Raw genomic sequence first — 22,242 nt, forward strand, 5'->3', positions numbered from 1 at the left:
TAATGCCCTCAAGGTCCATCCATGTTGTTAAAATGTCAGGATTTCCTTCTTTTTATGACCAAATAATATTCCATCGTGTATGTATATGCGTGTATGTACGTGGGTGTGTATATCACACACATACAGACACACACCACATCTTCTTTATCCATTCATCCACTCATGGACACTTGGGCCGCTTGGCTGTGGTAAATAGTGCTGCAAGGAACATGGGAGTGCAGCTATCTCTTTGATTTAGTGGGGTTTTTTTTTCTCCTTTGCATAAATACCCAGAAGTGGCATTGCTGTTATCATAAGGTAGTTTTATTTTTAAATTTTTGAGGACCCTCCATACTGTTTTCCACAGTGGCTGAACCTATTTACATTCCGGCCAACAGTGCATGAGGGCTCCCTTCTCTCCACATTCTCACCAACACTTGTTGTCTTTTTTGGTAATAGCCATCCTAACAGATGCAAGGTGATATATTTCACTGCGGTTTTGATCACCATTTCCTTGATGATTAGTGATGTTGAGCACCTTTTCATGTACCTGTTGGCCATCTGTATGTCTTCTTTGGGAAAACAGCTATTCAGATCCTCTACCTGTTTTTAATGCAACTATTAATTTTGCTACTCATTCTTAAAATAAATTTATAGAAAAAACCCTTTAAAGTGTACATGTCTAGCTAAATTTTTAAAAATCCTGCCTAATTTATATAAGCACTTTCTCCTAGTGAATTTATCATGTAGAATTTATTATGTAATTTATATTCCATTAGACTCAGCTGTGCACACAAGATATGTTAAAATAATGGTCACACTGGGCATGCAGAAAATACGGACCTTTCTGTTTTACTCTTTCACATATCTTTTTCTTTCAAGGTGTGAATTGAATCTATTACATCTCTTATGAAACAGACATGCACAGCATTATGACCATCCTTCTAGGGCACTTTAGAATATACAAGGTACCTTCAAATATATTACCTGACTCAAATGACAGAACCACACTGTGAGGCAGGCAGAAAGATTCAAAAGCTTTTCAACTCTCCACGGGTTTATTCAGTCCTTGGCACAAAATAGCAAACTTTTAAAGTATAAATACTTAGCTAACATACATAACTAACATGGTTTTATATGCAAAAGATGCAATTTTATAATTTTGCCTGTAGGAGGAGTGTTAGGCAGCTAATAATTAGCCATTCTGCACAAATATACAAGAAATTTCTAAATTTGCTTAATGTGATGTGCTAATTTTACTTTATGTTTAACTAAATATAATATTCAGTAATAGTTACAAATTTAGGGGAAAAAGAGCCCTAGGACATACAACATTTCTCTCCAATACAAAAGAAAGCAAGCACATTCTTATCATTTCCTCTGCCTCCCATCAGGTTTCCTCACGTACCCGTCTCCTTTCTTCTAGGCTCTGTGTCTTCCTTCCTCATCTCTATGCTGTTGGCAGAATCATTTCTGCTAAACCAGATGGCAAGGCTATGATAAAAATTTACACCAACCTCAGATCAATATATGATCAGTAAACTACTGAGTGTAGCATAAACATCGATCCATAACTGGATTTCCACTTCCTCTAGTACACATAGCTGGGAGCCTTCCCAAGAGCCACTGTGACCTGGTTTTGTTTTTCCCTCTCCCTAACAGAACCCAAATTCAGTTTAGGTATTTTTCAGCCTTCAGGAAAAGGGGGTCCTACTTCCAGCCCATGGGAAGGGTCTTAAGAGTTAAGAGAATGATTGCTCCACGTTGGGCCCACACAATACTGCAAACTGACAGGAAGAAATTTTAATCCTTCTTCAGTAGTAAAGCATGTTGGATCTCTCTCACACACACACACCTCTCTCCATCGTACTTGGTCCAAATGAAGGAGGATCTAATCTGCTGACAACAATCTTATGATGGTGGAAAGGATCAAGTTTAAGATGAAGTCAAAACTGAAGAAGCCAAAGCAAATTGATGAAAGAATTCCAAAGGTATTATGGGTAACACACACACACACCCCACTTGTATGTGCTTGCTAGCTTGCCTTCCCTTACTTTTCTTCTTCTGCTTATGCACAGAAAACCATGTTTGCCTCTGACTTTTCAAAAACGGTCTAGTTCAAATACTTTGGAAACTTCTTATCAAAATATCACCCTCTGAAATACCAGAATTCAATTATAGTTATTTGAATATATATTTTTTTATTTAATTATATGTTTGAATATGTATATTTATTTGAATCCCCAAAAAAACTAAAAGCCCCACAAGAGCGGGTAGGATGACGTATTCATCTTGCATTCTGCAGTGTTTAACACGAAGCATTCTACAAGACTTTCCTGAACTGAAAGATCTATAGCAGTATCTACATAAAACTGTTCTGAAAAAAATTAAAAAAAAAACTGTTCTGAATATTAAATCAATGAAACAAAATAATGTTTGCCAATATGTTTGTTCCACTTTTAACGGTCTCATCCTAATACGAACTTCAAACTTTTTTTTTTCCCACCAATCTTTCAGAATCTTCAGTGGGAAGGAATGATAGATCTGAATTGCTCCTTTTCCTTTTAAATTACCTCTAAGTCAGCCAAAAGCCCCAAAGGTAAAATATTAACTTCTCACTACAATTTTATCTTAATCAGAAATTCCTCCTGAATTTTTCATGGTCGTTTCTCTTGAACCTCCACTGTAATAGATGCCTTTTGGGGTGATTGACCTTTACAAAAAATTAAGGAACTTCCTTCTACCTCAATCCTTCAAGTCATGAGGTAAGGGCATCAAATCTTATATTGTGAGACCTATCTCCCTTGGTTTCAGCTGAGTAAGACCAGGTCACTCTGAATTCCTTCCTCAGGAATTTATATATGAGACTAGAGAATCCAACCAAGTACACTCTGGCTTTGTCTCCTGAACAGGTTTACTATGCAATACTCTTCATCAATTTAAATTTACTATAGATTTGCCCTGTGTGTTCGTAAAGCTTCATTGAAATAAAATCAGACACACTGGGGTTGTGATTTTCGATAGCATCAACCCTCCTTGTCAGTCCACCCCCGTGGGAAAAATAAGAGTCTCAAAGGAAACAAAGGAATTTGGTCACCAAATTCAAAAAATTGAAAAGGATTTTACTAATCTTCTTTCTATTAACTTTAGCATCGGCAAATTTCTATTTTCCTCCCACAAACCTAAGCACCTTATCTAGACAATGAATTTAAGCTACTGGCTTCTCTAAATTCATCTAAACCAGCAGTTACGTGCTTAGTTTTGACCTAACCAGCAGGGGTCAGAGTCAGAACAAAAACCACCTAATGAAGGATTCCATGGAAAGACATCAAACATTTAAAGTGAGCAAAAATCAATTGCTTGCCAAACTGCAGAAATAATGTGTAAATAGCCAACATCTCGATGAAGATATCAAAAAGTGTTCAGCTCCCTTGGAAATGGCTCCTAATAATTTTTAAAGTCTGATAAAAGGACTAAAGAAAATACTGACATTCGAATAAAAATAACACAATAAAGAAAACAAAATAAATGATAATACTGGAGTTAGCTGTACTAGGTTATGGAAGCACATAAAAAAAGCTTTAGATATTACAGGTGGTTTCCTTGATTTGGCTTAAGAACACATACAGGTCGTTTTGCTTCCTTAAGTAGAATTTTTTTTTTCATGGCAAAATCATATTGTGAGAATGACTTACTTGTAACATCAGTCTTTATTCCTGCAACCCTCAACAGTGGCTCAACCTTCTCGTGATAGATCTGGGTAGCTTCTTTTTTGTGGCTTTGGGGGTTAAGAATTACTTTTAATGACTTTGGTCTATTTGAAAAACCTAAGAGGAAAACATAAAGACAAAGTTATACAATCTTCATCAGCGTTTTTTTTTTTCCTTTAAAACCATACAACTAAGTCCGGTTAGAATGTCATACATCTATTTAAATAGTATTTGCTGTTTTTATTTGAAATTCTTTTACGGGTTTTCCCCAAACATGGCATTATTTTGAAGCATTTACATTTTCCTAGCAGTTGAGCAGGTCCATTCCTCTTAAATCATGAGTTATAACGAAGCATTTCATTTACGCAGAAAAGTGTGGATGAAAGCAACTTTGTGAATGTTGTTAGGCAATGTTCGCGTCTGTTTACCAAATCACGCACGGAATGTCAAATGGTCCATTAGCATTTATTTCTGGAGGGAAAAAGCAATAAGCTGCACAGGACAGAAAGGTCTCCTTCCTCTCCTAAGATGAACATGCTCCTTATTCGAATTGGGCTCCCCGGTGACCTCGGGCTCCCTCGTGACCTTGGGGCTCCCCAGGCCTGCCCTGCAGCTGAGCCGGGGGGAGCAGAGGACGCAGGGCTGGGTCAAGGCCAGCGCCCAGAGCGAGGCACGCGGGGAGCCCAAATGAGGGGTAGGTTGAAGTCCAAGCTTGGAAAGGGGAGGGGGGCAGGGAGAAAGGACCCTTCCCCCGGGAACCGGGAACTGGGCAGCGAGCCTCGGCCTCCCAGTTGGGGCTGAGATTTGATCCCGCGGCTTTCTGGGCTGCAAGGTGCTGCTCCCCTAGAGCCCGGGCGGAGCAGGTGCAAAGCATATTTTCTGTTGGGAAGGTGCGGGAGGCACAGGGGGCCCAAGAGCCAAGGACCCTTCCTTGGAGGCCAGCTGCGGCCTCAGGGGCCGTGCTTCAGGGCTAAGAAAGCAGTGACCAGCATCTGCTTTTTTTTCTAATTGGAATATTCATGTATTTATAGCTCGTTGAAGTGCGCTCTGCCCACAGAGCGTGACACCCAGTGCTCGCTGGCAAGGGCTTTTAGCAAAAGAGCTCCCGCCACACCTGGCGCGATGCCCCATCGGCAGGGACCCCCCTGCCTGCACCCCCCAGGCAGGCCCGCGCCCCCCAGCATGCCCTCGGCCACCAGCTCCACCCCGTGCTTGGGGCTTTGAGGGAGGGAGGCCCGTGGGACACACAGACAGCCCAGGGCTAAAGGGCCCTGTTAAGGGGCAGGCAGGGCCCCTGGTGCAGGGGGGCCCCGAGGAGCAACCCCCTCCAGGGACCAGGGCAAGGCCTTCCCGAGAAGGGGCCCTGGGCTCCAGCGCTTGCACGACTCAGGATTCCCTCCTTCCTCACACTACACCCCCCGCCCCCCAACAGCAGCAGCAGGAGCCGGGCAGGGAAGGCAACCCTCAGCGAGACCAGCTGAGGCCCAGAAGTGCAGACGACTTTCTGTTCCCTGTGGGCTTCCCCGTGACGCTCTGGAACCCCTGGGTTACCTGCCAGGTGCCAGGCGTGCCTGGCTTTCCCTCGCTTAGTTTCTTCCATCCACTCCACCTCTTACCACCATTTCTGAAAATCCTGCCACTTTTTTTTTTTCTGTCCAGCAGGCCCCATGCCCGACATGGGGCTTGAACTCACAACCCTGAGATCCAGAGACAGCATGCTCCCTGCACGGAGCCCGTCGGGCACCCCAAGGTCTGCCCCACTTTTGAAGCTTATTTCAGGACCACTTTTTCCCCAACAACTTCCACCAACAGAACTCAGCCCTCTGCCTCAGGCCCACTCTCCTCGGTGTGCCTCTGTTAACTATTTTCTGTATCACTTACATAGAAAGAACTGATGAAAGACCCAATACCTTGCCAAACCTGGGACCATCTGAAATGGAGTAAAGACTATATTACACTAAGGGGGAGAAGGAAAACCTGTCTTACAGTAGAATGACAACTAATAAATATGGAGGAAATTACAGAGTTAGAAAAATCACTATTTTCACCCGTTATGCTAATAATGGGGTCAGGCAAGAATCAGCAATGGATGGTAACACCCTCAGTGACAGGGAACAAAATATTTACTTATTTTTATTTACTTATTTTTAACTCTGTCCCCCTTAATTATTCTCATTTCAAAGGGCAAAAAGGGACATTTCCAATGGAGAAATCTAGCAGACACTGCCTTAGTCAGGTGATCAGAGTTAACCACACCCTTAATGTTCGAATGGACACGCAGGCCTTGTGATACTTTGTGGTACGTGACACGTAGCACCGAGGACACAGCACTTCCACAGCACCGCGGCCCAAAGGGCATGTGGCTCAAAGGACAATCACACAGACAAACCCCAGCTGAGGGGGCATTCTCAAAATAACTCCCTAAAGTTCTTTTAAAAAACTGTCAATACTGTGAAAGAAAGCTGAGGGCCTATTCTCCATCAAGGGAGGCTGAGGAGAGGACAATTAGTGCCATGTTTGAGTCTGGATCAGGAAAAAACTGCCATAAAGGACAGGACGACTGCCCTATAACCAGGAAGGATGAAGCAGATCAATCTAGGGCCCACTGTCATGAAAACACAACAAGGACAAGACACTTGTTCTACACTTTAGAGGCCCAGACTCCAATCGAATATCCAAACTATAAAAAATAAATTCGAAATTTTTTAAGAATTAAAAACAAACAAACAAACAAACAAACAAAAATATCCCGATTATGTTGATCTTCCCCGGCGTATTTCTGGAAAGACCCTGCTTCATTGCTTGGGCAGAGGCAGTCCCAGCATGGCCAGTGTCCAGGAGCCAAATGGTAGTCCTCAAAGGTTATCATGAAAACCGGCTTTTACTTCCCCTTCTTCCTACCTCATGATGGTCAGGTGATGTAAGTTTTGGGAAATAAGGAACAGTCATTTGGGGCCTGTGGGGACAAGCACGCTGTAGCTGAAGGCTCATAGCCCATAAATAAACACGTGTGAAAGGGTACGCACTGTGTCCCATTCAGCCTTTGGGCCACAATCCCCTTAGGAAGAAGCTAAAACTACTCAAGATCTCCTAAAAGGATTTTAGCAAATTCACTTTATTCTTAGGCCTCCGTTATAACCGCAGCAACAGAAATTCAATAAATTCATCCCAATGTTCTATCCCTTACACATCCCAATAAACTGAGGCCTTTTAAAACATAAACCAACAAAGCCGATATATACATATCTTTTTTTAACCAGAGCACGTATTCATTTTCTCATTTATCTTTTTCCTTTTGGGTGCTCTTAATACGATGATTATGAAGCTAGACTCTAAGTATATGAAAATTAGGTAGCAACTTGATAGCTATTTAGAGATCAGAAGGGGGATTTCTATCGACTAAAGCAAGATTTTTTTTTTAAGGATGTTCATCATCAGGTGGAAAAAGGAGATAAAATTAAAAAGTCTTGGGGATCACTAGGTGGCTCAGTGGTTCAGCACCTGCCCTTGGCCCAGGGCATGATCCTGGAGTCCCGGGATCGAATCCTACATTGGGCTCCCGGTATGGAGCCTGCTTCTCCCTCTGCCTGTGTCTCTCCTCTCTCTCTATCATGAATAAATAAAATCTTTTAAAAAATAACAAAATAAAAAAAATTAAAAAATAGTCTCCAACCTGTCTTCCCTCAGGCTCCCTCCTCAAGCCTCTCTCTACCTTATTCAGCCCCTTGAATGTGCCACACTCCCTCTACCACAGGGCCATTGCACCGGCTTAGCCCTGTCGACCCACCTATTCTTGTTACCATTTGTCCAATTAACCTTTACTCTTTGCTTTGATCTCACCTTAGTCATCACTTCCTTGGGAAAGATTTTTATGGCCTCCTTGGTTTTGTGACTTTAGCGAAGCCTTTGCTCCCTTATCATTTGTTCTTACAGGTCCATACATTTTCCAATCTTGATTCTTATACTATTATCATTTTATACCTATTTATTATTTATACTCATATATGAAACTTGAAACTCTGAGGGTTTCCTCCACATTCTATCTCCTTAGAGCAGGGCATATAATAGATGATCCCATATTTGATGAATGAGTAAAAAGGGTAGTGTTCGCCTTCAGCCATATAGATAGTAATGGCCTCCATTTATTCACAGGTGACTGCCTGCCTCTATTTGTCAGACATGGTTCTAGAAGCTAAGGCTCTGTCAGTGAACAAGCAAACTTCTACCTTCATGAAGCTTCCATTTCAACGGCAAGGGCCAGAAATAATAAGGGAATTCAGAGTACCTCATGTGGTGGTAAGTCCTAAGGATAAAATGAAACCTCAGAGTGGGAGAGAGGGAGGACAAAGATAGAAGTGACTTCCTGGACAGGGAAGATCAGATCACTCACAGGGATTTACAAGGACTCTGCTTTTGTCCTGAGTGAGAGGAGAAACATGATGATTTCTGAGCAGTACAGCAACATAAGTCTGGATGCTAAATGGATCACTCAAGCTGCCGTGCGGAAGGCAGATGCTGGAAGTACAAGGACAGACGAAGTAAGAACAGCTGCGATATTCCAGGTGGGATTGAGTAAGGTGGAGAGTAGAAGAAAAGCTAGATTCCAGGTATATTTTGAAGGGAGAGCTCACAAGATTTGTTTACTCTTTAGATGTGTCATGTGAAAGAGAATAAGTCAAAGAGATCAAATTGTGGCTGGATACGGGGTAAGTGAAAACACAAGAAGGGTTAAGAACTAATGAAAAAGTGGTACATGTAATCGATTAGTTGTGATCTGGAGGGGGTGAAAATTTTTAGGTTTTGAGAGAGTAGATCAAGTAAGTTAGATAGACGGAAGCCAATAGTCAAGAGCCCCATGCTTGGGGGCTTGAAAGGGGAGATTGTGTTATTGGTAATAAGGATAATAAAAAACCTGACGAGGTGGCTACCTGGGTGGCTCAGCAGTTGAGTGTCTGCCTTTGGCTCGGGTCGTGATCCCGGGATGCTGGGATCGAGCCCCGCATCAGGCTCCCTGCAGGGAGCCTGCTTCTCCCTCTGTGTCTCTCATGAATAAATAATCTTTAAAATAATAAAAATAAAACCTGATGAACTGCATATGCATCAGAATCATCTGAAGGGCTTCTTGAAACACACGTTTCTGCATCCCAGTCCCAGGAATTTGGGGGGCTGAAAATGCATTTACAACAAATTTCCAGGTGATGCTGCTGCTGTTGGTCCAGAGATCACACTTTGAGAACCACTGCTCTAGAAGTATGGCTATGGGAGGGGAATGAAGTGCAGGATCAGGATTTTTACAGGAGAAGAAGCTAAAAACTAAAAGAACATCTACAGAAACACATAGAATTATGGCAGCAGTAGTGTTGTAGAGAATGACAGTGAGACAGATACTAACATCTTCGCGGAGCATGAAGAATGAACCATAGTCTGCACAGAACCACAATGAGCAGCACTAAGCCAGTGGTGTCTAGGGACTGAGCTTTAAAAATGAGGATTTTTTTTTAAGAGAGGAGAGAAAATGGTCTCAAAAGAGCAGTGAGATGAAAGAAAGATATCAAGACAGTGACCCCACCTCCAGGACCAATGGTCTGAAATGCATGACAGAGAAAAGACCCACCACTTGGGAGCCTTGGGGGAAGCTCAAAACTTCTTGGAGAGCTGGGTCTCTCCATTGAACCAAGGAGGTCAAGAAAATCTCCGGGAAAGTAGTTGAAACTATAGACTTTGCTAATGGCGGACCATTGATTCCACAGGGAAGGATAAAATCCTGTCTGGAGTTAAGGACAGGGGGATGGTGTCGAGCTAGAGGGCGACCAGAGAGAGCCTTAGAGGAATGGCAGCCCTAGGGCCAATGAAGGGCCCTAGGCAGTAACATGGGCCGAAAGAAGCACTGCTCACAGCAGGTGGGGTTGGAAAGGGGGGCCTATGAGTGGGGCCTGCCCAAGACCCAATCACACAGGGCTCTAGGAACTTCTCTGCCCTCCAGCCAGTCCCAAAGCTGGGGGTGGAGCAACGTTGCCCCGAGCTGGAGAGTTCCAAAGCCCCTGTCCCTCTGGGTAGACCAGCCAGCGCTGGAATCTAAACCTAAGTCGGCCGGAGGCACTGGGTTATGCTCTTCACCAAGTGATCTCAGGGCAAACGTTCTATATTTGAGAATCACATGCTCCGTCGTCTTCTGTACAGACTGACACATTGTCGTGGGTCAAAATTCAAAATCTCTGTCTTCGGCTCATTCCTTGATATCCAGTTTCCCTCCTAGGGGACAACCACTGGCATCACTTTAAGAATTCTTCCAGAAATGTTCTATGCATATTTAAATGCATGTATATGTTCTGTAGCTTTTTACATGGAAGGCAGTTTCCCTACCCATTATTCTGCATCTTGCTTTTTTTTTTTTTTCCTTTTACTGTTTTTGGAGAAGATTTCATATCACTTAAGTAGAGTGTGATTATTACTTTATTCAAAGTGGACTAGTATTTTGCATGGATGAACTTCGATGTAAGTAACCAGTCCCCTGCAAATGTCTATTTTAGGTTGTTTCCAGTCTTAACTGCAATGAATGTCATTTTGCATCTACTTGCATATCACTGCAGGACAAACTTCTAGAATTATTGAATCAAGGGGTATGTACCCTTGAGAGTTTATCCTATTCCCCCATTACTTGATTTTGAAACAGTTTAGGGTTGTGACCCCTAAAAAGTGGATGCTGGAGTCAAAGTAATTGATCTTAAGTCTTGGCTCTTTCACTTACCAGCTGTGTGACTTTGGGTTATTTGTCCAATTTCTCTGTTTTTCAATTTCCTCATCTGGTAATATGAGGATAATAAGAGTACTTCCTACAAAAGGTAATTGTGATGATTAAGCCAGCAAATGCAAGTGCTTGGAAAGTGCCACAGCACACAGTCAGCATTTAATTTGTTTATTATTACTGCTACCTATTTACGTTCCACCAGAAACAAAATACCTGTTTTCTTATACCCTTAAAAACACAAATGTTTTCAGACTTTCTGATCTTTGACAATGTGAGAAAAGAAATATTGTATCTCATGCTAATTTCAATTTACATTTCTCCTTTTATGAGAAAGGCTAAGACACTGAAATGTTTAAGAGACTTTTATTTTTCTATGAACTGTCAGCTTGTAGAATTAATTCTTTCCTTATAAAACTATAATTTATTTTTTTTGTACCTCCCCTTGTATAACTGGTTTTTAATGGAAAGTGTTACACAATTGAGGGTGTTATTTTTAGGACCAAGATTATTCTTAATAAAAATCGCCACACTTTTGGAAAGAGAAAAAAAAAAGAAAAGAAAAAATCGACCTTTTAAATAAGGCTAAGCCTTATTCAAATAGCCTATTAAAAACCTTATTAGTAACCTATTGAAATATGAAAGTTAATCTTTTTATTGTAATTATATTATATATTATAAATTACAATAATATATATTATTATAACTACATAACTATGAATTACAAATACTTTTCTGTGTCATCTGCTTTTAATTTTAATTTATGTCATTTTCTCTAAGATCTTTTTGATTTTTTTCTGAGAGTTTTAATTTTACGCACCTATATATTTACCTTTTTTTTTTTTTAAGGTTTCTGGATTTTATTTTTAATAGTTTCCTTTTGTGACCAAAAAAACCACTATATTTTTCTAATAGCTTTATGGTCTCTATTTCATATTTTTATTTAAGCATACCTAAAATTTCTTTTAATAGAGGTATAAAATTGGAATTTGACTTCACTCTTTTGATGACTGTCCATCTGTCCCAACATCGTTCACTGGGTAATCTTTCTCTTATAGATTTCAAATATCACCTTTAGATACATTAAATTTCTGAATGTGTTTGGATTTCTTCTAAACCATTTAGCCTGAGGTCTACTGACCAATTCATATGTCGGTGCCATATTTAGAATTTAATGAGAATACCTCAAATTTCTCCATGTAGGCTTTAAAATGAGATAATATTTTTATAATGTTGACATCATGTCCATCTTTTTTTTATTATTAAGAGTTGCTTGGCATTCATACACAAGTAGACCCATCTATAATTTTCCTTTTTTGGATTTGCTTCATCAGATGTTGATACCAATTTCACACAAGCTCTATAAATATAATCTGAGAGTTTTCCTTTTTTTCCTATGCTCTCCAATGGCTTAAAGAGTATCAAAGTTTCCTGCTCCTTAAAGGTATGGTAGAGATTTCTGTGAAAAAATCAGAATCAATGTTTTTGTTTTTTATTTTTTAGGAGTACCAAAAAAGTTGTTGCCTTGGTGGTAGTTTGTTTAGACTTTCTATGTCTTCTAGAGTCAGTTTGACCATTTTTATTTTCCTAGACAATGGACTCATTTGCTTCATTCTTCTCCTAGGAGGCAGTCCAGGTTCCCTGCTGCATTTAGACACCGTCCTCTTATGAGGAGTAGTAGCAACTGATAATTAGAACTAATCACCTTTGCCAGCAGAGCAACTTCATTTTTTTTTCCCCATTTGTTGGTTCAGTCGTATGGTTCAATAACGTAGCCAGGTAATTCTCAATGTCCAATTCAACTGAACCACTGTCATATTCTCATGTGAAAGTATCCTTCTCTCATATAATATTTCTAAATCAGCTGAGTTCAGAATTATAGGGGCAGGAAACAAAAATTTTATGAGTGGGTCATTGGAGGTGATGCTAAGAGATAACATTTATATCTTCACTACTTGGTTCATAGACCCATGTATTCTGTTTATAGAACTAAAAACTACTTGAATTTCATAAAATTTTGTCTCCTGGGTGGAATACAATGTAATACAACGGGAAACACGGTAAGACTAGCAAACCTCATTACCTGTCAGCCAACTGCTTCACTTCTTTTGATATAAATGAGTCTCTTGATCAAAAGCAGTACAGAATGTCAATTCACTGAACAAGGTATTTAGGAAGGTTACAGATGGTAGTGCTGTCAGAAACATGGTGGACAGGAAATTCAAATCCATATCTAACACAAACATTCAGAGCAATGAGGCCTAACTACTAACTTTCCACAATAGACGGACTCCAATGTGATCAACCTGCCACCAAGTGGTTGACCAGTCACTCTAAGATACAGAGCCATACCCAGGCTCAAGGCCTGTTTGCAGGCAGAGTATTCAGCAATAATACGAGTCACATCAGTCTCGGGGAGCAGAAGTTCTTATTGTTAAAACCATGTATTTGGGCAGCCCTGGTGGCCCAGTGGTTTAGCGCCGCCTTCAGCCCAGGGCCTGATCCTGGAGACGCAGGATCGAGTCCCGCAAAAGGCTCCCTGCATGGAGCCTGCTTCTCCCTCTGCCTGTGTCTCTGCCTCTCCCTCTGTCTCTGTGTCTCTCATGAATGGATAAATAAAATCTTTAATAAATAAATAAATAAATAAATAAATAAATAAATAAATCCATGTATTTCCCCCATCTCTGCATGAAGACCACTTTGTGCTCATTGTGCAAGCCCTAGGGTTGCTTTTATTATTTTTTTAAAGGATTTTATTTATTTGAGAGAGAGAAAGCATGAGCATGAGTGGGGGGCAGAGGGAGAGGAGGAAGCAGACTCCCCACTGAGCAGGGAGCCTGATGCAGGGCTTGATCCCTCCCAGGACCCTGAGATCATGACCTGAGTTGAAGGCAGACACGTAACCAACTAAGCCTGCCCCCGCCCCAGGGTTGCTTTTTAAAGATGCTGACTGACACCTGTAGAATAGAGTACCTCACCTACCAAATTAGATCTTCTTGAAATAAATGCTCTTTGGTGAGCATTTATAAAAAACACAAATCTCATATTCTGTTCTTATTCTATGAAGACCAACTATATCCTTATATCTCATCTGTCCTTGTCATCAACCTTCTAATTTTTTTTTCCAAGTTCCTATTTGGCAGGCTCTTACCAGGCTCTTAACCACGGTCCAGGCTTAATATGCACCTATATCTCTCTAGACTTCACTCCTTAATCATTAGTATCAATTGTCTGAAATTCTGTCCACCACAAGGATTTCCCTTACTTATCTTTCAGTAACACTTGAATGGGTCTGTAATGTGTCAGTAGCACATTTCCATCGTAACATGAAGAATCCATTTACTTCCCTTAGTTTACTGGCCATAGAAATTGTCTCATGATGCTACATATGAAGGGGGAGGGAGGGAGGGAGGGAGGGAAGGAAGGAAGGAGGGAGGGAGGGAGGGAGGGAAGGAAAGAAGGAGGGAGGGAGGGAAGGAAGGAAGGAAGGAAGGAAGGAAGGAAGGAAGGAAGGAACGCAGCCACAGTTGTAGGCGACCAGTATATCTGATTTAATAGACCCTTCTCCTCTAGTCCTTTCATCATATTACCTGCACATTACAGCCTTTTATTTAAAAGAGTATGTTATATTTTATACAGCTGAACTCTAATTAATACAGATGTCTAATAGACATCTCAAAGTTAACATCTTCAAATTTGAAATTGAATTCCCCTACCAAATGGGGTCTATCTACCCATAGTCTTTCCTATTTCACTAAATAAGAACTTCCTTTTTTCCATCTGCTCCAGTTAGAAAATTTTCAGAGTAAATTGGTAATTAAAAATAACTAATTAGGGCAGCCCAGGTGGCTCAGTGGTTTAGTACTGCTTTCCACCCAGGGCCTGATCCTGGAGATCCGGGATCGAGTCCCACGTCAGGCTCCCTGCATGGAGCCTGCTTCTCCCTCTGCCTGTGTCTCTGCCTCTCTCTGTGTGTCTCTCATGAATAAATAAAATCTTTAAAGAAAAAAAGATTAAAAAAAACTAATTATACATTTGTCCTGCCTCTTTAATAAGTACTATGTTTATGGGTAACGAATAGTACCAAGAGAAAAAAAAAAACATCCTTTTTTATAAAATAATAGCACTAATTTAGAGAGAATGATTAAATACAAAAATCTCCATGATCTCCCTTACTTAGATAATAGATGTTAAAGCCATTAAGTATTTATTGAGAATTAAATGCTCTCCCTGGCCCCTGAATACCAGTCAACAATTATATACTAGTTTCAAATAGAAATATTACAATGGAGGGGCACTTGGGTGATTCAGTCGGTTAAGTGTCCAACTGTTGGATTCAGCTCAGGTCATGATCTCAGGGTCGTGACACTGAACTCTGCATCAGGCTCTGCACCGAGCATGGGGCCTGCTTACAATTCTCTCTCTCTCCCTCTGCCTCTAACCCTCCATTCCCTGCTCTCATGCCCTCCCCTTGCTCTCTTTTGCTCTCACTTAAAAAAAAAAAAAAGTTATAATGAAGATATCAAGCTGTCACCTCTTTGACATAGAGATCAATCTTAGCCTTGGGGAATCTATCTTATCCACCCTAATCACGGGATAGCCAGACATTACATGCCACCTGAGATAATGCGATATGAAGTACTCAGTACCACTTATGAAGTATTCTTGCTCAATATGAACCTAATTAAGCCTTTAGATTAGAAATGTAGTTTATGGGTAATAAAGGGAATAAAAGAACAAGTTAAACGATACCACCAAGAAGCAATCAGACAGCGGTGCAACAGTACTGCTCAAAGTGGTCTTCAGAACGACAACCTAGCAGCACTCGGAACTTCAGTAGAAAGGCCCACACCAGACCCACTGAATCAGAATTTCTGGGAATGGGGACCAGGAATCTATATTTATTTTTTTTTAATTTTTATTTATTTATGATAGTCACAGAGAGAGAGAGAGAGGCAGAGACACAGGCAGAGGGAGAAGCAGGCTCCATGCACCGGGAGCCTGACGTGGGATTCGATCCCGAGTCTCCAGGATCGCGCCCTGGGCCAAAGGCAGGCGCCAAACCGCTGCGCCACCCAGGGATCCCAGGAATCTATATTTAAATAGGCTTTCTCAGTGTTCCTTATGCACACTAAAATATCTACAGGATAACCTCATCTCTTCCATAAATCAATGTCAGAACTTTTTAAATGAGGAGTGTTCTAGTGTTCAGTGTTCTAGTTTAAATATACTTAATTTGGCGAGTGATCCTTGATTGGACACTAGTTGGTACAAATCAGCTATAAAAGTCACTTTAGAAAACATGGGGAAGGGGATCCCTGGGTGGCTCAGCAGTTTAGCACTTGCCTTTGGCCCAGTGCTCAATCCTGGAGTCCCGGGATCGAGTCCCACATCAGGCTCCCTGCATGCAGCCTGCTTCTCCCTCTGCCTGTGTCTCTGCCTCTCTCTGTGTGTGTCTATCATGAATAAATAAATAAATCTAAAAAAAAAAAGGAAAAGAAAGAAGAAAGAAAGAAAAGAAAAGAAAAGAAAAGAAAAGAAAAGAAAAGAAAAGAAAAGAAAAGAAAAGAAAGAAAACAAAAATGGGAAAAATGGGGAAGGGCAGCCCGGGTGTCTCAGTGGTTTAGCACAGCCTTAAGCCCAGGACGTGATCCTGGAATCCCGGGATCGAGTCCCACATCGGGCTCCCTGCAGGGAGCCTGCTTCTCCCTCTGCCTCTCTCTCTCTCTCTCTCTCTCTCTCTGTCTCTCATGAATAAATAAAATATTTAAAAAAGAAAGAAATAAAACATGGGGAAAAGTTCAGTATGGACCAGGTATTCAATGATAATAAACAACTATGCTCACTCATTTGATAGGATAATGATACTTGGTTATTTGTAAAATATCTTTTTGTAGAGTCGTGTACTGAAGCTTTCTAGGAGAAATGTCATGATGTATACAGTTTAAAACAGACAGAATAAAATGTTAAAACATATGGAAAAAATGTTAAGAATTATAGAAGCTGCGTGATGGTAAAATAGGCGTCCACTATGTTTTTATATGTTCTACATTATTTGACATTTTCTCTAATAGGATAAGAAAATCTTGCTGGAATCATTGACTTTTTCTCTCTTAATACCTCCCATATCCACTAAGTCAATAAATCCAGACAGCTCTATCTCCAAAAACAAATCCAAAGTCTAATCGCTGCCCACTACCTGTCCTGCTCCCTATTTAAGTCACTACCTTTTGCCTGGATTATAACAATTTCCACTTAACTGGTTTGCTGTCTCTGTCCTTTCCCCCCACTCTGAATGTGCTATCTACTTAAGAGCCAGAATATTCACTTTAAAAGTTTATCATTGGGGATCCCTGGGTGGTGCAGTGGTTAGGCGCCTGCCATTGGCCCAGGGCGCGATCCTGGAGACCCGGGATCGAATGCCACGTCGGGCTCCCGGTGCATGGAGCCTGCTTCTCCCTCTGCCTATGTCTCTGCCTCTCTCTCTCTGTGTGTGTGTGTGTGACTATCATAAATAAATTTAAAAATTTTTTAAAAATAAAAATAAAAGTTTATAATCAAAAAAAGTTTATCATGTCACTCCTTTGCTTAAAACTCCCAAATGGCCCCCCATTTATTCCAAAGCAAAAAACCATGCAAAACTTGCAAGAACCCAGCTGCCTCTGTGACCTCATTTCCCACCACTTCACTCCCTGCCAACTCTCTGCATCTGACTTTATTGCTCAACCCTTTACACATACTGTTCTGTTTGGACCCTTTTCCCCTCATATATCCATACGGCTCCCTTTCCCATTACTTGCAACTGTTTTCTAAAACTAGACGTGGCACTAGTTAGTTTTGAAAAGCAGCCTCAACTGTCTTATCCGAGGCTTGGACTCAGAGTGCCATTCTTGCCATCAGGGTACTCGTGCTTCATCATCTCACAAGAGAAAGAAAAATGCAGAGAAGTAACTGGTCAAAGGGATGGCACCAGTGAGTGATGATGAAGCCAAGACAAAATTCACCAGTTCAGATTGAGAAATGATAAAAGTCTCTTCCATAAAAATAACCATAACAATAATAAAAAGCATTTGAAGACTTTGAAAACTATGTTAGGAAGGTGCAAAACAGGAAGAAGTTCTTCAAAGTTGAAGAAATTTAATTATCTTATTGAAAAAACAGTTAAATAAAAAGGAGAGTTTAATTTTTTTCCATGACAAAATAAGACATGTGCATTCTAGCCCTCTTGATAAAACACGAATCTGTAGTACATTGTAAAGATTTACATAAAATCACTAGCTACAAAGAACTCTGGAAAACATTTTAAGAATGCAACACAAAGCATCAGGCAGTTATGACCTTACTCTTCTCTCAATTATGACAAACTGTTTAATATGAAAGCTATATTCAAATACATAAACCCTCTGAACTCCTTGGGGAAAAAAAATCTCATTGTGATAAGTCATTTATTCATAATTTCACAATAGAATAAGCATCCCCCAAATAAATAACCCAAGATTAAAATATAGGTGTGATTTAATATTAATATGCAACTGACTTGGTTTGCGATCCTCCTGTAACCTCTCAATTCATACTCTAGAGTATAGACCTTTTTAGCGCCAGTTTGCAATGAAGCAGCAATGTAAAACAGAATGGCCAACTGTTCCTCTGTTAGTAACAAATGTGCTAATATGTACTAGTTTAAACTTGATCTATCAGTGAGTCAATGAACCATGAAGGGTGGGGGTTAATCAGGGTGTTCTCCAAACAAAGGCTCATGAGAGCAGCGGGGACGCCACTCCCAGACTCACATCTGTGCTGTTTTGAGTGCAGCATGATGGAAATGGCATGGTGTTCATCAAAGTTAAGAGCCCAGAACCTTGTTATAGTATTGGGTATACTCACAACCATTTCATACAAAAAAAAGCAACCAAATTGTTGCAAAAATAAAACCCAAACACAGGAAATAAAGGCCTCAATTAACCACAATTCTCAGGAGCTATTAATATTAAACTGTGCCCAGTTAATATGTAACAGTGACGGTAAAGCCTTTCACACACAAGATAGGACAACTTCCTAGCAGAGTGCAGAAATAGATATTTTATATTAGGAGATTTCTATTAAAATTCATTAATTTCACCTCACTATTAGCACAAGTTTATTGATGCGCATCTTTACACACACACATGAAAATAATTCCAATGCTATTGTCTACTTATAGAAACCCAGTAACTTCTCAACTCACACGCAGGCTGCCAATGTGAGTATCTCTATTTCCAACAGCTGAGACAAGCTCAGCTGCAATTAGTAGGAACAATCACCTACGGGCAGAAATAGGCACCTCAATACTTCAGTATTTTAATAACGAAGTAGTCAAGACTAGAGACAGAACAAGAGTGAACAGAAAAAGCAAAGAAAGAGGAAAAGAAATTTCAACCAATCATATCACCCATTTATTTTTACCAGATCATTATTATCCTCATAAAACGAGCTATTATTCACTTTGAAAGATGCTGTAGAGTAGACCTATTTCACTGTGTCACTTTCCCCAGTTAAAAATCAAAATAAAAAAAAAAATCCAGAGGTCTAGTCCGAGATGGAGATGGAGAACACCCCGAACTCACTGCCTCCATGGACACCCCAAATCTTCACCTGTTTGTAGATCAATTCCTCCCCTGAAGAAGAACGAAGGGCTATCCGAACAGCTTCTGCGCAACAGGAGAATGATAGGAGAGACGATGAAACAGTAACGAAAATAACTCCCACCCCTGACATGATCTATAGGGGGAAGGAATAGGACTGAGAGCAGATTCCTCTTCTCTGGAGCACAGAAAGGAAGGGAAAAAAAAAAAAAAAAAAAAAGCTACGGCTTAAAAAAAAAAAAAAACAACTGGCATATAAAAGATTCAGCCAAATGGCAAGAGAGCTGTGGAAACTCACTCTAGGTTGGAGGCGTTGGTGAGCACCGTGGCTTACACTCCGCTGCCGCCTTGATAGCACCGACAGGAGCAGGGTCCTGACACCCTAGCTGGTGAGCTGCCTCAGCAGGCCCTGGGCCCCTAGCCCACACCACCCCCAGGTGCCCTGGGGCACAGACAAAAAAAAAAAGCCACTGTTCAAAAGAGCAACTTGAATATAAAGAAACTATCCCTAGAACCGTGCCATATGATGAGGAGTCCTGGAACTTTCTGGGCTGAAGGAGCCAGTGAGCACCATGTGTTACCTTGGCAATGTGGATGGGAACAGGGTCTGAGCACTCTAGCCAGCTTACCACCTAAGCGAGCCCTGGGCTCCTAGCCCCTGCCAGCCCCAGCCATCCCACCAAGGCAGCTCCAGGGTGCTACACACTGGGACACCCCTAGTCAGTGCTCACTCTAGCTCCAACCAACACACAGAGGTGACATAGATACAAAGCACCCGGAACACTCCAGGCCCATACCACTCTGGCTTCAGACAGCCTGCTGGGGTATCTCCTGGCACAGGGTGCTCCAAGACGTCCTAGCTGACACCAGCTTCAATTCTAGCAGCCCAGCCAGAGTGTCCCTGCACAGAGCACCTTGGGAAACTCCAGCTTGTGCCCACCTCATTCCAGTTGCCCTGCCAGGGCACCTCCTGTGCAGACACCCCCAGGTCACCCTAGCTTTCACCCACTTTAGTTTCAGCTGTCCTGCCAGGGCACCCTTGCTGTGGAAAGCCCCATAATCACACAAGTCCATGTCGTCTTTAGCTACCACTGTCCTGCCAGAGTGCCCCTTGAGTGCTGGGGACCCCCCTGTCCCATGCCTCAAACCTTGGCTCCAGTCACCCCACCAGGGTGCACTATGCATAACAGCCTCTCAAAACACCCTTATACCTACTTCAGCTTCAGCTGTCTAGGCAAGGTACCCTCTGCACATAGAGCCCTGGGACCCCCAGCTGGTACCCACTTCCACTTCAGCCATCTTTCCAGGGCACCCCGTGTGTGGAGAGACCAGTGACCACACCAGCTTCTGCCCACTACGGCTTCAGCTGACCTGGTAGGGTGCCCTCTGTGTAGAGCCCTGGTACCCTTCCCCATGGCATGCGTACACCTCAGCTTTAGTTGTCCTGCCAGACCGCCAACTGCAAGAGTCTTGGGACACGCCCCCACCCAGCTTCCACACACTTCACCTTTAGCTGTCCTGCCAAGGTGACCTATAGACAGAGAGCCTCAGGACCACCTCAGCCTATATCCACTTCAGCTCTGGCCATCCCACCAGGTAGTCCCAGCACAGAATGTCCCATAACCCTTAGCCCACACTAGCTACAGCTACCGCCAGCCAGCAAAAGTCACCAGGCACACACTGCCTACATAGCGGATGACCATACAGACTCCATCCCTTCAAGTTTAGAAGTTTCTAATTCATAGAAAGAAACAAAGTCAAGCAGAAGGGGGAGATGGAAGAATATGCTCCAAATGAAAGAATAAGACAAAACCTCAGAGAAAGAACTAAATGAAACAGATAAGCAATGTGCCTGATGAAGAGTTTGAAGTAATGATCATAAATATAGATGCTCATTGGACTAGAGAGAAGAATGGAAGAATTCAATGAGAATTTCAACAAAGAAAAAAATTAAAAATGATCAGACCAGAAGAGTAACTGAAATAAAAAATCACTAGAGGGAATCAACAGTAGATTAGTAGATGCAGAAGAATGGATCAGCAATCTGGAAGATAGGGTAATGAAAGCACCCAAGTTGAACAGCAAAAATAAAAAAGAATTTTAAAAAATGAGGATAAGTGTGGGGATCTCTTGGACAACATCAAGCAAACACTTGCATTATAGAAACCCCAGAAAAGGAAGAGAGAAAAAGGAGCTGAAAACTTATTTGAATAAATGGTAGCTGAAAAACTTCCCTAACCTTGGGAAGGATACAGACGTCCAGGTTCAGGAAGCAAAGAAAATTCCAAATAAGATGAACCCAACGAGATCCATACCACAGCACATAATAATTAAAATGTCAAAGGTTAAAAATAAGAAGGAGTAAATTATGGCCAAAAAGTGGAGAAAAAGGAACTCTCATGCACTGTTGGTGGGAATGCAAACTGGTGCAGCCACTATGGAAAAATAAAGAATCTTTAAAATAGCAAAAGACAAGCAAAAAGTTACAAGGAAAATCCCATATGGCTTTCAGCTGATTTTTACAGGAAAAACTTTCAAGTGGTACAATTTATTCAAAGTGCTAAAAGGAAAAAACCCTACAACCAACAATACTTTACCCAGCAAAATTATTATTCAAAATTGAAGGAGGGATAAAGAGCTTCCCAAACAAAAAAAAAAGTGAAGGCCATCACTAAACTGGACTTACAAGAAACGTTAAAGGGACTTAAGTAGGAAAGAAGAGGCCATAATTAGACTGAGAAAATTATGAATAAAAAATGTAAAATATGACAACATATATGTAAAATGTAGGGAGGAGTAAAAATGAAGTTTTTTTGGAATGTGCTCAAAATACACTGTCCTTTAAAAATCAAGACTGTAAAAAGACAAGGGAATAGGGAATTACAAAATGATGAAGGGATCAATTTAACAAGAGGATATAACAATTGTAACTATTTAATCAGTCAACATTGAGAACACCTAAATACATAAAGTAGGGGCGTCTGGGTAGCTCAGTCAGTTAAGCACCTGCCTTCAGCTCAGGTCAAGATCCCAGGGTCCAGGGACTGAGTCCCACATCAGGCTCCCTGCTCAGTAGGGAAGCCTGCTTCTCCCTCTCCCTCTGCTCATGTACTCTTACTCTCTCTCTCTCTCTCTCTCTCTCTCTTGCTCACTTACTCAGTCTCTCAAATAAATAAATAAAATATTT

The 22,242-nt window shown here is 41.3% G+C and overlaps 1 protein-coding gene across 2 annotated transcripts in view; it reads right to left on the minus strand.

The window, feature by feature from the left end:
- The window catches only part of CERKL (ceramide kinase like), a 109,965-nt gene that overhangs the window by 27,258 nt on the left and 60,465 nt on the right, over positions 1-22,242 (minus strand). The window contains exon 3 of one of the 2 annotated variants that reach the window (XM_041722931.1): positions 3,675-3,806. The exons of the other annotated variant lie outside the window; for it this stretch is intronic. Coding sequence (XP_041578865.1) covers positions 3,675-3,806 — 132 coding nt within the window. The remainder of the gene's footprint in view (positions 1-3,674; positions 3,807-22,242) is intronic. 2 annotated transcript variants of the gene reach the window in all.

Source organism: Vulpes lagopus, chromosome 11 (genome assembly GCF_018345385.1).
Source record: "Vulpes lagopus strain Blue_001 chromosome 11, ASM1834538v1, whole genome shotgun sequence".
Lineage (NCBI taxonomy): Eukaryota > Metazoa > Chordata > Mammalia > Carnivora > Canidae > Vulpes > Vulpes lagopus.